General features: G+C 37.9%; 3 protein-coding genes across 5 annotated transcripts in view; 2 read left to right on the forward strand and 1 right to left on the reverse strand.

Annotated features, from left to right (window-relative positions):
- Positions 1-151: 151 nt before the first annotated feature.
- LOC101737129 (uncharacterized) lies at positions 152-2,240 on the forward strand. Its single transcript, XM_021352699.3, has 2 exons — positions 152-339; positions 746-2,240. The coding sequence occupies exon 2, from the start codon at positions 758-760 to the stop codon at positions 1,745-1,747; it is 990 nt and encodes a 329-aa protein (XP_021208374.3). The 5' UTR covers positions 152-339; positions 746-757; the 3' UTR covers positions 1,748-2,240.
- LOC101736997 (uncharacterized) lies at positions 2,141-10,879 on the reverse strand. Of its 3 annotated transcripts, none has more exons than XM_038017638.2 (7): positions 10,812-10,879; positions 7,467-7,572; positions 6,140-6,215; positions 4,540-4,655; positions 3,667-3,806; positions 2,789-3,235; positions 2,141-2,332 (listed from the first exon to the last, which is right to left on the reverse strand). In XM_038017638.2, exons 1-7 carry the CDS (start codon positions 10,862-10,864, stop codon positions 2,215-2,217), a joined length of 1,056 nt encoding a protein of 351 aa, XP_037873566.1. In that variant the 5' UTR covers positions 10,865-10,879; the 3' UTR covers positions 2,141-2,214. The 3 variants fall into 3 exon arrangements, with proteins under 3 accessions (XP_037873566.1, XP_004933297.1, XP_021208372.1); XM_004933240.5 differs by lacking the exon at positions 10,812-10,879 and adding an exon at positions 8,103-8,247; XM_021352697.3 differs by lacking the exon at positions 10,812-10,879 and adding an exon at positions 7,812-7,959.
- ced-6 (protein) overlaps positions 9,857-18,155 on the forward strand; it is an 83,424-nt gene continuing 75,125 nt past the window's right edge. Inside the window, 1 exon segment of the mRNA NM_001177859.1 lies at positions 9,857-10,209. The gene's annotated coding sequence lies outside the window, so the exon portion shown is untranslated.

The raw sequence follows: 18,155 nt of genomic DNA on the forward strand, positions 1-18,155 counted from the left end.
TTTGAAAATAAATAAATTACACATGAGCTTAATAGTTTGATAAAAGCGACGTATTTATTTTTCATAAAGTGCTTTCGTAATTCTATCTAAAACAAAATAAATAAATAAAATTCATTCTTCTATAGCCAACGATGCGTTTTTAAAAGGTACGTAGGTATCTATGTTTTTGACATTGACACTTAAACAATTTTATATTTTAATATTCTGTTTAGAAGACTATTTTGTTTTTGTAAATAATATTCATGTTGGATTTTGTATATTTATGTCTTGTTTTGTGCGACAATGTTCCTACGTGTCGCGTAGTGGTGTTATGAATTAACATCATTCAACAAGTTTAAGGTTTGTTTTTAATACATCACTTTACAAGATTCCAGTCCATAACCAAGAAAACGATGTAACATAATTTTTTTACTGGTGGTAAGACCTCTTGTGAGTCCGCGCGGGTAGGTACCACCGCCCAGCCTATTTCTGCCGTGAAGCAGTAATGCGTTTCGGTTGGAAGGGTGGGGCAGCCATTGTAACTATACTTGAGACCTTAGAACTTATATCTCAAGGTGGGTGGCGCATTTACCTTGTAGACGTCTTTTTTTTTTGCCTTGATGTGTGGACAAGGCAATAAAAAAAGCCAACCATCAAGCATTAAATAAAATAAATAAAAACATTAAGGAATAACTTTCACCGTAAACACTATCTCTCACCTTACTAACTTCAAAAAATATCTAAAAACACCTCATTCGTTTCACAGATTGATTGCTCTATGCACAAAGGAAATATTGAAACTATACATATACACATAAAGAACTATAAAATAATATCTGATAATTTAGGAGGAATGAATAGTGGAAACGATTATAGAAAAATTAATTGTACAAACTTTGAGAAACGTCATTTTACAAAAGAATACGGTAAACCATCTGTTGTATACGCAAATACTGCGAAAAAGAAAAAGAATAATAGTCAAAGTTTAGAAATAGACAAATATACAATAGACGACAGTCACACTGAATCTAGTAAAATAATTAATACAACTATTTCCAAAGAAAACACAGATAATAAAACAATTTCACCAAATCCATACACTGAAAGTTACACTTTATTTAATGAAGTTCTAAACATTCTTAGAAACAAAAAGAATAAAGTCGATGTACGTAAGAATAAAGATGCCGGAACGAACACCGATTTTAAAATAAAACCAATATTGGCTTCAAGTAAAATATTCAGTTACTCAATCGAAGGCAGCAGCAATAAAGATTTTACAGTAATAAACAGTTTTCAGCCTAAAAATAAAACAGAATGCGCCATAAATTTGCCGAAACACAAATCATCTTCGATACCGCAAATGAAAATAGAAGAAATAAAACAAAGTTTAAAAGAAAATGCGAAATCCAGAGATGCCATAGAGGAAGTTAATCGGATGTTCGCCAGAGTTAGAAATAGTGATTACAAAGACGAAAACGAATTTGGAGTTAACAGGCCAATAACAAGAAAGGGACCCAGAGTATTGCCAGTTGTCAAAACAAACTACCAAAACAGCCCGGATCACTGTAAATGTTGCCAGACGAAGCATTGCATGTCCAGTGGTGATTCCATAAAACGCGGCAGAGACGAGAAATGCGTTTATATGGTGTGCTGTCATTATGATAACAGCAGACATACCCAAACCGGAGTATTGTTTTGCGAGAGATGCCGCTTTGTAAATTCGAAATGCAAATTGGAGAATTGCCAGAGCAGTAATAATTATAACTAAGATTTATTTATTTAGTATTTATTTATTTTATCAAGATATTGCCCGGATTCTCAAATAATATATTTTTCTTGGAACATTTATCAGCCAAATGAGCTCAAGTGAACTCCAACTTGAAACAGAAGTGGTATTCGCAATTTGGCTTAACAGTTACCTAAATTCTGAGATCACAAGGCTGTTTTGGCAATTTTTTTTAATTTATTGCTTAGATGGGTGGACGAGCTCACGGCCAACCTGGCGTTAAGTGGTTACCGGAGCCTATAGACGTCCACAGCATCATTGCCGCCACCTACCTTGAGATATGAGTTCTAACCGTTCCAACCGAAACGCATTACTGCTTTCACGGCAGAAGCGAGTGAAGTGTAAGTGGGGAATACACTAGTAAAAAATTGAAAATAAAATAAAACAACTTTTATTGGAAAGCTTTACGTAAAAACCACCTTAACAAAACCAAATATGTAGGTATCTATTCAAAAATAAAAACTCTCATTCGATATCTTGGTCTTTTCAATTCTGTCGCCATGTTTGTTTTCCCTTCTCTGCAGATTCTCGCTGTGTGTTCTGTTCCAATCGCGGGGTGAATCGTGGCTAGAAACAATATTTTATTTTAAGACTTTCGAAAATAATATCTAATGTGAGGCGTTGAATTTCATTTTTGTATTATGTGCGGTTAGTGGTAGATGCACATACAGCCACTGGTAGCGTTCTCCATGTATTGCTTAGGTGGGTGGACGAGCTCACAGCCCATCTGGTGTTAAGTGGTTACTGGAGTCCATAGACATCTACAACGTAGATACCTTGAGATATGAGTTCTAAGGTCTCAGTATAGTTACAACGGTTGCCCCGCCCTTCGAACCGAAACGCATTACTGCTTCACGGCAGAAATAGGCAGGGCGGTGGCACCTACCCGTACAAGAAGTTCTACCACCAGTGATTTATCGAGCGTCTTAGTCCACGACGACTTTCATTAACATTATTTTTAGAGACTATAAAACAAAAGCGAAAACCATTGACGGAAACATTTACAAAAAAAAAACCACTCACTCTCCCAAACTAAGATTAAACACAGGCTCGCCTCCGCTCATACGAGCACGTCCAGTTTTATTGTCAATCTCTTTAACCAGAACCTTCTTCAGTGCATTCGACGAATCAACAAACTTGCACATGCAATCATTGAGGACTTTCATTTTGGCTAACAACAGATCGCGGCCATCGTCCGCTACGTCATTCATTACAAACGCATCACTCAACTGTAAGTCTGTATTCGTCGATGTGTGCTTCAATATTTTAATTTTAGGCGTGACCGTCTCGATAATGAACTCGCCATCTTCGATTATTTCGTCTGGCGGCTTGTAATAGGGCTGCTTGATGCCCAGCATCGCGCTGTCCTCGTCGTTAAGACAGTCTTTCGTTTTATTCAAAACTAGCTTCAATAGTTCCTCTAGACTTATCTTGTGATCGTTCAAAAGATGCCTATCCAGGGCCGTTATTCTGTAATCAATTTGAATATTTATTGTATATTTGCTTAGCTAGTAGTAATGCGTTTCGGTTTGAAGGGTGGCGTAACCGTTTTTCGGTAAAGACTGACCTTAGAACTACTTCTCGAGGTGGGTACATTTACGTTTTAGAGGTCTATGGGCTCCGGTAATTACCTACTTAACGCTCGTTCACACATCTAAGCAATAAAACAAAAAAAACTATAGTTTGGTCAATTAATAACGATCATTTAAACTATACCGAGCGGAATAAGGACGTAAATACATTTTGGAATTTGAAAAAAAAAAATCAGCCCTAAAGTACCCATTTGTCTGTCATTAAATTTCCAACAACAAAATTTCAAATGTAAAATTTACTCTCCTTAATCTACTTTATTAATTACTAAGTTTAATTTACTAATATAATTTATCAATGTAATATAACACCTGTCGAATTCGGACGAGCAAAGGTGACATCCGTATGTTTCTTTATGCAGATCTCTGAGGCACGTGGTCATTGCGCTAGTTCGGGACACGGAATCGATTCTCAACTGTTTAGATGTGCATTCGCTCGGTATTGAGATATCCTGTAAATGCAGCAGTATCTTCCATAAACGATCGTTGTCAAGCAAACGTCTATGATTAAACCAAAGACTAGGGTTTTCTATACTAATAAATAAATCTACAGTGGTTTTCACGGATGTTCCGTTATAATACTAAACCATGCATCCGCTTGACTTGAAACTTGGTATCCATGTAGAAAATACATGTACTTAATGAATAGGCTAATATTTATATGAGTGTTGGACTCCCTACACCAGTTGCGGGGGCGTTAATGATGAGAATCTTTGTGGGGGTAAGAAATAATAATGTTAATTTTAAATGCGCAGCGAAGCGGATGGGTACAGCTAGTGTACAGATAAAATTGGGCGGCTGGAACCGTCGCAATGTCAAGCAATGCTGCGCCTATTAACTGTCTTGTGAATTTTCTTACTGAAAACAAATTTGGACAAGCAACAGCCCATTGTGTTTCTCGCCGGATCTTCCCAGTGGATTACGTTTCGATCCGGTGATAAATTCTGCGAGGCACTGCTCTTGCTAGGGCTAGTGTTAGCAACGTCACCCAGGCTGAGCCGCGTGAGCTCCCCTACACGTACGGTGAAGCTAGCACAACCCCTCGAGATGACCAGGAACGGGTAGGTAAGAAAAGACAATAAATTTAATGCATCGGAAGAAACCATCCTTGTTGTTAAATATACTTAATATTAATTTTTATATAACAACCATATTTGGAGCGAAATAAAGTTCATTTTGACTAACGTTAAATGTTTTCAATGGATCATTCTCTTCCGGGTGTGAGAACAGCGTTCTGCTTTTGTAGATTTTGGCCCTTAGTTTGTCGAACAGACGCGTCGCTGATGACGTTCTACCTGGAACTGGTTTCGGCAGTAAAATACAGTAATATATTAAAAAATAAAATCGATTACAATCGGTGGCACTATTTCGACAGAATCATGCCACCGGAGCATAGCTCATCCCTATTACCTGGGACGGGACGATTGTGTTATATTTTCCCTTTGAAGGTTAGAAGTAAGGAGAACCGTCTCTGTGTCTAAAAAGTGTCCGTTAAAATCTGCTAAATAAGGGTGGCGCTATAGTAGCAACTGGGTAAATTTAAAAAAAGGCGCTAAAAGTTATTAGAATAAGATAGAGAAATAAAAAAGTACGAAAGAACTGTAAGCACTACAAAATCACGAAAAGTATTTTATTTAAAGCTGACAAGAAAATGCAACCGCTGTCTCCACGTTTTACCACAGCAATAATTTTAGGTTATATTGACGAAATTAGTTTGGACTACGTAAACATGTGAGGTCTTGTATATTACACTGTCACTAACTACTCTAGTCATTAAATTTATTAAATTTCCTAACTCAGCATACTTCAATCAGTTAACAACTGCTCAATTCCTATGCCTATGCTAGCGCCATTCTGGAAGATTTTTGAACTGTTATATAATGCTGAAAGTGGGACAATTTTTCAAGCTTCTCCCATATGAGACGGTTCTTCTTACCTCTACCCTCCATAATTTTCCCAATTTTTTAGTTTGGCGATTGGCTTCTTGCGATGCCATTGTCGCCAGTGTTGCCCTTATAAAAATTATACATATTCTGAGTTATACCACAATAATATGATGTGCAATTAGATGAACTTGATTTATTCGTAACTGTAATTAATTGGGTTGAAATGAAATTACAATGACTATATACAGAGACTTTAATGGATTTTTGGGTAAGAACTCGAAAAGCCATGTCCAACAATTTTGTTTCGTTTCCCAAATTTGTTTGCTTTCATGAATGTCTTAAACGAGCCCCCAGTTATAACACGTTTAAACTTCAAGAAGCACTAAATTAACAAAAACAAAGGATTCACACAGATTAACTCATCGTATTCCCGCCAAAAAGCTGAAGATTCATTTAAAAGGTTTAATGCGAATAGAGTACATGTTTGAAGTACTTATTCGAACAAAGAATTTGATTTAATGTCCCCCGTGGCAAAAGGCAGCTTGCCAAACATATACTTTAAAAAAAACCCGATGGAAATCTATTTAAATAAAAATGAATTGCTGTTCGTTAGTCTCGCTAAAACTCGAGAACGGCTGGACCAATTTGGCTAACTTTGGTCTTGAATTATTTGAAAATAATATGAATAAATATGAAAATGCTCGGAATTAAATAAAAATAACAATTTTGTTTTTCCTTTGATGTGTCCACCGTCAGACGGATTCCTTTTGTTTGTTTTGAGTTTATTTGATACAAAAGTTTAGGTCTTTTATTTATCGATTGAGGCACTGCGAAGCCTGCCGGGTCAGCTAGTAAAATATAATTTAGAGATTAATTAACGTCTGAAATTTGAAACATACGCTTGAAATTCGTGTTCTCGTTACCAATGTTGATTGGGCTCAGGATCTTGGCTCTTGGTAATGTGTTGGATTTTTCCTGCGAAATATTTTAAGGTTCATGTATGTAATTGTTTTTTTTTGTTATTAACTAATAATTCTATTTTCTAGTTGCGCCTTCCCTTCATATTAAGCTGGTTTTCGGTGTCTCAATTGTATGACTATTTGCACGATATAGAAGTTTTGATTTGCGATTGTTACATGTGCAGACGTTATAAACAGTCTCTTTTGATGCTATAATGAGTCGCAGACATTATTATAAAACAATTATTATTAATGCTTGAATCCCTTAACTTATTTTCGTGAACACGGAACACCGGAAAATGCAGTACTGGAAAGGCTATGAGTAATTGTGAAAATTATTGTGGGTGTAAGGAATACTGTTTTAAGTAAATGGGAGACTAGTTGGAAAAGTGTCCAACTATAAGTGACACAGATTACAACAAAAAACCTATCAAAACTACGCCAGCGTAGTAAGCGGTGTGAATGTAGCGTTTGTAGATAGAGTGAAATGTTTCGAGTTAAAAAATGTAATTACACTAACTTTTGGCGCCATCTTTGAAATCACACCACTTGCTACGGTGGCACCGATTTAATAGCTTCTCTCTCTTCTCAACAGAAACTTTTGCATACACAGTTTTTTTTCCTACCTATACTGAAAGGCTTTTTTTTTATTGCTTAGATGGATGGACGAGCTCACAGCCCACCTGGTGTTAAGTAGTTACTGGAGCCCATAGACATCTACAACGTAAATGCGCAACCCACCTCGAGATATAAGTTCTAAGATCTCAGTATAGTTACAACGGCTACCCCACCCTTCGAACCGAAACGCATTACTGTTTCCCGGCGGAAATAGGCGGGGTGGTGGTACCTACCCGTGCGTACCCCCAAGAGGTCCTACCACCAGTGATTACGCAAATTATAATTTTACGGGTTTGATTTTTATTACACGATGTTATTCCTTCACCGTGGAAGTCAATCGTGAACATTCGCTTGAGAGCTTGAGAGGCTATTTCAGCTTCTCCTTGACGTGTAGGTGAGCTCACGGGGCTCAAACCGGGTGTGTTGCTAACACTGGCCCTAACAAGAGCAGTGCTTCGCAGAATCTACCACCGGATCGGAAACGCGACCCACTGTGAAGATCCGGCGAGAAAGTCAGTGAGCTGTGTCTATGGGTTAATTCCCTCGTCGAGCCCTTCGTCGCAAGTGACGGGTTCGACGAGGACGGTGACCGGGCATACACAGAAAGTGTGCCCGTGACCTTTATACTGAAAACAACGAATGTTCGTACCAGTGGCTTTTCAAGTTGAGGTACGTCGTCCTCTGTAGGATGGTGAAGTTGTCGGTGCATTGTTAGTGCACTCTCGAATTGCGCAGTGAAGTCGCACTGGGAACAACTGGAACGCACGTTGTGCATTAACAATTAGCTAATCACTAGTGATGATGGGACGTGGTAAATTTTTTTTAAATTGAAAACTTTTTTGTTGGCTTCCTAGTTCAAATTCTTGTGCCTTAACAATTAGGTAATCACTAGTGATGATGGGTCGTGGTAATTTTTTTAACTGAAAACCTTTTTTTGTTGTCCTTCTAATTTGAAATACGATGAAACGAAAAAGCGACACTAAAAGAGACATACTTATGAGATTCGTTTTTGTAAATACGTAGAAGTAAGTGTAAATTAGTCTCCGGCTCCTATAGTATAGGGAATCCTAGTTTGGAACCGGATGATCGTCGGTGACTTGTCAGCGGTAATTATTTAACTTATTATTGGGCCTCCGAGAGTATGAACTATAGGTTTCACTTCACTTCTAGACTTTGTGAATTACATACTGTTTTTATTCGATTAGTTTTAGTCTAGAAATTTGCAATAGTTATTTGCATAATCAAGATTTTTTTATTACACTATTATTTTCGACATTAATTATACCTGAATGCCATGATTGTTATAAAAACACCACAAAACGGTAAAAAAAGTCTTTTAAATGAGAGTAAATAACAAATATGATTGAAAGAAGACAAAAGTCATGTCTCATTGTCTATCATAGAAGAAAAAAACATTAAGAATAAAAAATAAAAATTACGTTATCTGTGGAGAAAAACGCGCCAGTCATTTGAAATGTTTTTTTCACGAGGAATTTTTCAAAGTTCAAATCATGATTGGCTTGTTTCTTTTTCTTTATCACCTCCTTATCTTTTATCTTCTATATATATAAAAATGAATTGCTGTTCGTTAGCCTCGCTAAAACTCGAGAACGGCTGGACCGATTTGACTAATTTTGGTCTTGAATTTTTTGTGGAAGTCCAGAGAAGGTTTAAAAGGTAAAGATAAATATGAAAATGCCCGGAATTAAATAAAAATAACAATTTTGGTTTTTCCTTTGATGTGTCCCTCGTCGGACGGACTCCTTTTGTTTGTGTTAATATATATTATACAAAATTTTAGGTCTTTTATTTATCGATTGAGGCACTACGAAGTCTGCCGGGTCAGCTAGTTGTTCTATGTTTATCTATTTTGCTCATAGTGTGTTTTTACTCGTGTTTTTTCGTGGTTGTTCGTCGATCAAAAAAAATATCGCTCAGGTCGGAACGAAACAAAAATAGATCCTAATTGAGATAAGTTAAAATAAACTTCTTAGTGATGTCATCAAATAGGACGTGCCCAACGCGACAATAGCATCAGTGATAGAATGTAAAGCTCGAACTAGGGGGTTTTCAATGCAATTTTCAAAATTTCAAATTTTCAAACATCCAAAGTACTGTTAGACAGTCTGTGACCGCGAAAAGTAAAATATTCGTGACTCGAAACGCCGGGAATAGTATTGAGGAGTGAAAGGCTGTTTGGTGTAAGCGGCATTTCGCTTAATACGCGACATTTCGGCTAATACGCGACATTTATCTTTGTAATTAAAGGTGCATTTCATTCGGTGATAGAATCAACAATTCGATGTATTTATTTGAACCTTAATTAAGTTTAACGCTAGGCAGCGGCTTGGCTCTGCACCTGGCATTGCTGAAGTCCATGGGCGACGGTAACCACTCACCATCAGATGGGCCGTATGCTCGTCTGCCTACACGGGCAATACAAAAAAAGTTAACCCCTTTCAAGTAGTTAAAGTGATTCTGCGAAGCACTGCTCTTGCTAGGGTCAGTGTTAGCAACACTCCGGTTTGAGCCCCGTGAGCTCACCTACACGTCAATGAGAAGCTGAATAGTCTCTTAAGGCTGTCAGCACAGGTAGGAAAAAAAAGTTACGCTGTTCGAACTTCGTTTTGTTTTGTCACGTACAAATTATTTTCAGGTAACTTTGAAAACTGTCAAACATGACACAATATGCTATTACAATAAATGCCACGTTAATAAGTATATTTTATCTATGATAGCCACTTCAAACCTGAGTTTTAGAGAGACCTTGTGCATTTTTTCATGAAACAATGTCTCTAATTTGTTTTTTTTTGTACCCGTTGACTGTTTTTTTTTCTGCATGTACACGTTTTATCGCGTTTCGATTGTAAGGCATGATGATATGAGAAAAAAAATAACGCTTCGTACCGCGTTCCGTTGCTCTTTTTCATTTCAAAATACTGCGAACACAAAATGAGCGTTGGTAAACACAAGTATGTCGTGTTGTGACTATGCAAAGCCTCTTTTCAACTTGGTAACGCTTGAACGGGCCAGCTTAGGGGCCAGTCGCGAGCGGGGGGCTGCACGGGAAAGACGTCTCACGAAACGCGTTTCGGAAAAAAATCGCAAAATATTCAATTGAATCTTAAGTTGTTTTTTCGACAACATTAATCAATACGGGATTGTTTTTAAAAGAAACGAAACTCGTTGTGTGTTTTCGAAATACTTTATTCATTAGTTTACGACGAACTAAAACCGGTTAGACGAAGCAACAGTTATATAAAGTTGTTTCGCACTAACCACCACACCGGGTGAGTTAAGACGAAAAAGTGTTTAGAAAACTACGTTGTTTTTGAAGATTTCTTTTTGTTATATTATTTTGTGTGAAATCGAGCAAACAGAAGCGGAATCAGGTGAGCGTTTTTTTCTTTTCTTCTTTTTCTAATTAACCAACGCGCTTTCTCTCGGCGTAGGGTGATGTGTAATGTGAGTCATTCGCCAAGAATTCTTTTGTGTCACATCCCTAAATACAGATTAAAATAAACAGTTAGATGTATGTATGTACTACGTTCATTTACCTGACCATTACCAACATACAAAAAAATATGTTCATTGCAAATCGCAACCACAAATGTGTTTTCGTAAATGCTCAATTTTATGCTTACCTAAGTATAATGAAATAAGACTCCGTATGTATTACAAACCTCAGATATGCAGTTATAATATGTTTGAAATATTAAATAGATAAATTAATAGTATATTCTTTGTAGACAATGACTAAAAAGAATTGGAATTTCATAGAGAAATTTATAATGTTGAAAGTGTAGGTATACAAAAAAGTAGGTTATATGGAGTTTCGAATATATTTTTGTATGTTAATTAAATATTTAATTTCGACATCTGAGAATTCTGTTTTAAAATAAGTTTTAACAATATATTTCTGGCGTACATTTTTAGTAAGACAAATAAATATTGATTACAGTTTTTTAAACGAAGTATATCTGGGGGTACTTACATTAATCTGTTATGGTTTAAACCATATGTTGATAATGCCCTTTTAATATGCATTAGGGATCACGAATACTCAATGACTTCAAGACGTTGGTTTAGATAGAAAATTTTCACACGCATCAAGTACCGATAACTAAAGAAAAACTTTATAATTTCGCCCCAATATCCTTACCAGTATCGACAACATGAAAAGAAAGGTGAAATAAATCGTTAATCAGCTCTGCTATGTGGACGTGTTTTCTTTTTATTTTTAAAACATCGTTTATGAATAATAGACGGAATATTTATTATTGTTTTCAAAATAGACATTGGTGACAAAGGTTTGTCAGCATTTGCCCACTGAGTGTCTTGTCGGATCTTCTCAGTGGGTCGCGAGTCCGATCGGTAGATTCTGCGAAACACTGCTCTTTCCAGGGCTAGCTAGTGTTTTTATTTTTATTTTTTTATTGCTAACATAGCTGGACGATCTCAGGCTCTGGTAGCCTAAGGGGCTATCAGCTTCAGTGAGCTCACAAGCTCAACCTGAGACAATTCGTTAAAGCCCTAGAAAGAGCAGTGCTTTGCAGAATCTACTACCGGATCGGAATCGCGACTTACTGAGAAGATCCGGCGATAAATTGAGGCCTATGGGGTCGCCGTAGCTTAAAGGATAAGTTGCTCAGGAAGGTCAAGCACCTGGGCGTTACCTTGGATGCATCGATGACATTCCGCCCGCATATAAAATCAGTCCGCGACCGTGCCACGTTTATTCTCGGTAGACTCTACCCCATGATCTGTAAGCGGAGTAAAATGTCCCTTCGGAACAAGGTGACACTTTACAAAACTTGCATAAGGCCCGTCATGACTTACGCGAGTGTGGTGTTCGCTCACGCGGCCCGCACACACATAGACACCCTCCAATCTCTACAATCCCGCTTTTGCAGGCTAGCCGTCGGAACTCCGTGGTTCGTGAGGAACGTTGACCTACACGACGACCGGGGCCTCGAATCAATCCAGAAATACATGAAGTCAGCGTCGGAACGGTACTTCGATAAGCCTATGCGTCATGATAATCGCCTTATCGTTGCCGCCGCTGACTACTCCCCGAATCCTGATCACGCAGGAGCCAGTCACCGTCGACGCCCTAGATACGTCCTTACGGATCCATCAGATACAATAACCTTTGCATTAGACGCCTTCAGCTCTAACACTAGGAGCAGGCTTAGGGACCCCGGTAACCGTACTCGTCGAACATGAATCAGCTCGCTGAGTTTCTCGCCGGATCTACTCAGTGGGTCGCGATTCCGATCCGGTAGTAGATTCATTCGCGAAGCAGCTGCTCTTGAGCTGATAGGTCTTCTTCGGAGGTGCTCTGACAGCTGTTCGCAAATCCCACCCCTTTTGGCTGAGCCTTTGCTCGCGCACCTGTCCTGGTGAAACTGGAAAGGCCTCCGGGCCACCAGTAATCCTTCAATCATAAAAAAAAAACGGACAAGTTGCAAGGTCTTCTTGTATAAATTGATACGACTATATTCAAATCAGTAGGTACTTTTAACAAAATAACAAGAACATCCACGACGAAGGAATTATCTACATATTAATACGTGAAGCAAAAATTTTGTACCCCTTTTTACGAAAATCGCGCGGACGGAGGAGTATGATTTTTCCACACTTATAGAGAATATAGAGAAGGAGTGCAGAATGCTAATATTTTTTTATTACTATGCATCTTCTTTCTGGTCGTTCCCTCAATGCTGAGGATCGTGACTGTATGTCAATCTTCTCCACTCGGTCCGGTTCTGCGCCATATGTACCGCTCCCTGTATCTGGCCTCCAGTCACCTCCTTGAGTTGGTCCACCCATCTAGCTGGCGCTCTTCCTCTAGCGCGCTTCCCCTCCATTTGTCCGATAATGATAAGTTTCTCCAGGCTGTGCAATGAGGATCGCATTATGTGCCCAAAGAAACTCCGTATCCTTTCCTGGCACATAGTCAGCAGGCGCTTGGTGACCCTCAGCTCTTCGAGGATGGAGACATTGGTTCTCATAAAAAATACAATAAGTAAATAAAAAAGCATCACACACGCTACCATGTATTTGACACACATACACGCATATATATTTATTGTTTAAGTCTGTGGTCAACTCAATTTGACTATAGTAGAATTATTTTGTCCGTGCTGTTTGGACCATAAAACATAGCCCGGCTAGGGCGGTGAGCATGTTGCGCGGGCGCAACGCCATTATCGATAAAAACAAATGAGTCATCGAAGGCAGGTACACAGCGGCGGGGTGGTATGCGAAGGGTGGTGAAACATTGTTATGTTATGAGTCATTTGTACCTACCTGCAAATTATACTACATTATGTCGAAGAGAAATGTGTTTTTATCCATTCGTTCTCTGAATTTCTTTAGTGACACAATGGCTACTCCTTTGTTTTGTATCAAAACGGCAGAATTTATTCAAAATAATATTTGCACGTGTTGTTATCAACAATGTGTTAAAAAAATTCGCTGAAATAAGAATAGCTCCCGAAAAGTTACAAAGTGTTAATTTCTGCCGTTCTCGTTAACTTGCTGCGGCGATATGTGGTGTAAGTGTTCGATTAGTGATTTTTTCTTTCATTTTTATCACTAACCCACAAAATGATAAAACTAAATACACTATCGATAACGTTTATCGACAACAATAATGCGCATCACTATGCCCGTCCATAAGGCTCGTGAGTGGAAGAGAGAGCGAAATACTCGCTTCACCGCTCCGATTTTTTATGACCCAAACTGCACGGACAAAATAGTTCTACTATAGATAGACTAACACAATAGATTAAAAATGTTTATCTTGAATATTATTTGTCTAGTGTAGCCTTGGCGAAATCTGTGATTATAGAAGTGTAGTCTTTGACAATAGAACCTTAATAATGTTCAAACTTATAATTTCAATTAATTATAGTCGAATTCGTCTACTGAGGGGACACTATTATTTTTAAAACGTTGACTGCGGAACCGATTTTGAGCGATTTTCAACCAATGAGGTATTTTAGAGCCAAGATTAAACTTGTGTACAGTGCTGATGAGATGACAGTGCGCATGAGACCTAATGGGCCTCACACAAGTCTGTTTTCGTATATACCCATATCCATAGAAATGCGGACATAGTCTTGACTTTAACACCAGATGACAGTCGCGCATGAGTTTTTTTAAGCCGCATAACGTAGTCAGCGTGTTAATAATAATCAATGGCGCCATATTTATTTTGTGTATTCGCTATTGGTACAGCGTCCTTTGAGCCTGCACGGTTGGTACGGGTGACACCGTCCTGTCCATTTCTGGTATAACCCAAGCGCTATCCAACACAGCCGAGTCTCCGAACTCATATCTTAATGACCCATTAATACGTGCTCAATCTCGAATACAGCGCCCGGTTCAATGATTACAAGTTAGTACCGCAGAGCCACTGATATAGTACTCGGTCTTCGTTTACAGTAGTAGTAGTTTTATTTTTCCAACTGGAAAGGCAAAGGTGTCAGTCATACCATACAGTCTAATCTTTTTTTTATGTATGAAAAAATGATAATATGAAGTGAAATGAAATGAAGTAGATTAATACGAAACACGAGATGAGATGATATGTGATGAAATATGATTTGAGTAAAATGGTGGTCATTTACTGAGACTTTTTAGAGGATCCCGAGGAGCTACGTCCAGCGGCTTTGTTTTATTTTCCCACATTTGTGCACTTTCACAGATACTAAACAGTTATTAAAACGCCGTTATTACACATTTAAACCTGAAGAAACACTAAATACACAAATTAAAACAAATCACACAACTTTACTTCTCGCGTTCCCGCCAAAAAGTCCTCATCGTTTTCAAGCTGACATAACATTATTGTTCCTCCATGAACCTCTATGGTCTTTGTAGGCAAACGGATTTTGGATTGTGGTTACTGTCGCTTATTGACTTCAACAATGCCACGGGCACAGCTATGGTGTTACTTACCGCTGAGTGCTCTTCGCAAGCCTTTTTTTTCAACTCAACTCAAGACTCAACGGTCTGCGTGGTGTTGTGAGCAGACCGCGGGCCCAAGGATTTTAGGCCCACCCACTAAACGACTCCCCTGAAGAGCCGTTTGACTTTTTTTTTTCTATTTGAAGTCGGTTTTTGTTAGAGCATGTCTATTAACAAAATTATTTAACGATAATTTATGCATCCGTAGAATAAAACGCGAACACGGCCGCCATTGTTGTCGTAAATTTTCACCGTATGACATTAGTATTAGCGGCCATCGAACGTTGCCGCCGAAAACGGTTCTTGTACGCTTTCAGAAGACGTGATTGGCCTACGCGAGCACCCGCAGGCCTGTAATTGGTGAACCCTGTAATAATAGTTGCTTTCTCTGATTGCTGACTTTCGCTTTGTCTGTGGTGTTGCGGTTGTTTTTTTTTTTGTTTTCTAATTGTTAATTTGTTGCGGTTCAATGAAGCTGCTGGTGTTCAAGGATAGGGTTGAGTAGTGTTGATTGACTCGATGGTGCAGTAATTAGCGACTCTGAATGTTGCGTCGCGGGTTGTGTGATAAACAGGTTTGTTTGATCTTTGTCTTGTTATTTATTATCTATCATCATTGTCCTGTCCTACTCCCAGTCACTTGTGGTCGGCGCAACATGTTTTCTCCTTCCATACTCACCTATCTTATACCATTATGGTTCCTAAGGAACGTGGATCTCCATGATGACCCAGAGCTTGACTCAATCAGTAAGTATCTACAGTCGGCATCAATGCGCCACTTTGAGAAGGCAGCACGACGGGAAAACCCTTTTGTCGTGGCCGCCCGGAACAACATAACCGATCCTGTAGACCGAATGGTAAATAGTCGACGTCGCCCTAAACACGTCCTTGCGACGAAGGGCTCGACGAGTGAATTAACCCATAAACACAGCTCACTGAGTTTCTCGCCGGATCTTCTCAGTGGGTCGCGTTACCGATGCGGTGGTAGATTCTTCGAAGCACTGCTCTTGGTAGGGCCAGTGCTAGCAACGCTTTCGGTTTGAGCCCCGTGAGCTCATCTACACGTTAGGATGAAGCTGAAATAGCCTCTCAGGCATCAGCATAAGTAGGAAAAAAAGTACCATTTCTTCGCTCACTCCTCTTCTACACATATCGTCTCACGCAATCCATCCATTTCTTCTTAGCTCTACCTCTTCCTCTATATTCTTCCATATTCATAGTTAACACTCTCTTACCAATCTCATTTTCATTTCGTCTCATCACATGTCCATACCATCCCAAACGCGCACTCCTCAGCTTCTCTGTCACAGGTGCTACTTTCAGACTTCCTCTAACATATTCATTCCGTATTCTATCCATTCTCGTTACTTCAGACATCCATCGCAACATTCGCATCTTTTTTTTATTGCCCTTGTAGGCAGACGAGCATACGACCCACCTGATGGTGAGTGAAGTTGAAAATTCTGATAACTGATAGCCAACTGTTTATAAATTCCAATTAATAAATCACTTAGCACAAAATGACCATAAATAAACGTAAAAATGGTTAATTGTGTCTACTAAAATCTATATCTCTGTACACAAATAAAAATAACTGGCAACAATAACACAAAAGTCGCTGGATCATTCCTATAATGTTGGTACATAATTTCGTAATCCCACGTATCAATCAATTACTTACCGCGAACGATGTGAAAAAAACATGACAAACAACACTCATTCTCATAATAAAATACTATACAGCAAATTTTAGGAATAAGCTTTATCGTCTCTAATTACGTGTAAACAAAAAAAGGAAATCCCGCGTAAAATTTACAAAAAAAAAAAAAACATTTCATGTTAGCGGCGCTTGAAGCAGAAAAGAAAAAAAAACGAACCTGTCCTTTTCTAAATTCATATTTTAGAACGAGATAGAGAAATTGACGGAAATATTATGTTTTTGAATTGTCAACAACGTAATGAGCGATCAAAATGGCGAATGTGGACATTTGCAGCTACGTAAATACGCGGAGCGTGGACCGTGCGTAATATGTACACGAACCGATAAAAGGCTAGTAGTACAATAATAAACAAGTGTTTCTAGTAACATAAGTAATATTGTTATGTTTGAATTCGGAACGTCAAAGGTGTCAACGAGCGACGTCCGCTATGACGCCTTACCCCTTTCCATTTCCAGCCGTCAAGGGCGACACATCTGTTTCTTATTTCTTATAGTCATTAATTTTAAATTCTTTATTTTGTCACTTATAGATATATAAAAATATCAAACTAATAATACAGTCCACTCTTATTCACAACGCAACAGTTATGAATATAGAAATAGGTGAAGACATAATACAAAATTATAAAAAAAAAAAGAAAACTTACTTCGACAAAATATGCAGATTGAATATATTTATCAATGTATGTAGGCGAAATTAATTAATTTTTCATTAAAATTACTTAAAACTATTATTATTGTCACTATCATAATTTCAAAAACAACTTTGTCATTCTCGATAAAATTTAAATAGGGCGACAATATACTATCTATTCGCCCAAAAAAAGTTCTTAGGTACTTACATACATATTTAAAAAAACGGTCGCATTTAGAACCCCTCCTTTTTTTTGAAGTCGGTTAAGAATAGATAAACATCACAATCTCCTCTATCTCTCTCCCTCTCATTATCTCTTAAATTTATTTTAACTATTAGTGGTCGCCTTGTGATCGAATTTCGATCATAATTTATTTAAATTATAAGCTTAAATATCATTAAGGGTCTCTTGCCAAAGACTATACTTCTATAATTATAGATTTCGCCAAGGCTACTCTGTAGGCAAATAATATTAAAGACAAACAATAATAATCTATTCTCAATTTGATCACAGAAATTAAACAATAAACAACAGAGTATGTTATATGCGTATGTGTGTGTCAAATACATAGTAGGGTGTGTAATGTTTTATTTATTTAATTTAATTTATTTATTTAAGGATTACCGACAGGGTTTACAGTAAGACATAAAATAACATTGACATGTATAGAGCAATTGATAACTGCAACTCTAATTAGAGGCAATTACAGCATGCATTACATTAATATATCAATAGAGATTTAACAATACTATTAATAATAATAAAAAATTAAAAACAAAAGAAAGACAACAAGGACAGTAATACCCGAGTACTCAGACCAAGGCTGAGGCTGAGGTTCAACAACAACTTTTTATAATTTTGTTCTTGAATATTGGAATTTATTGATTTAAAAAATATATTAGCATTGTGCACTTCTTGTTTATAATATTTATAAGTGTCGGAAATTTCATACTCCTCCGTCAGCGCAATTTTCGTAAAAAGGGGTACAAAGTTTTTGCTTCACGTAT

The sequence above is a fragment of the Bombyx mori genome, chromosome 2 (genome assembly GCF_030269925.1).
Source record: "Bombyx mori chromosome 2, ASM3026992v2".
Taxonomy (NCBI): Eukaryota; Metazoa; Arthropoda; class Insecta; order Lepidoptera; family Bombycidae; genus Bombyx; species Bombyx mori.

Excerpts from the sequence above, each read along its gene's own strand:
- LOC101737129 (XM_021352699.3), top strand. The coding sequence starts at position 758 with ATGCACAAAGGAAATATTGAAACTATACATATACACATAAAGAACTAT.
- LOC101736997 (XM_038017638.2), bottom strand. The coding sequence starts at position 10,864 with ATGCATATTAAAAGGGCATTATCAACATATGGTTTAAACCATAACAGA. Across the intron at positions 3,807-4,539 it reads ATCCATTGAAAACATTTAAC|GATATCTCAATACCGAGCGA; the intron begins GTTAGTCAAAAT and ends CTGCATTTACAG. Across the intron at positions 2,333-2,788 it reads TTTAATCTTAGTTTGGGAGA|CCACGATTCACCCCGCGATT; the intron begins GTGAGTGGTTTT and ends TATTGTTTCTAG.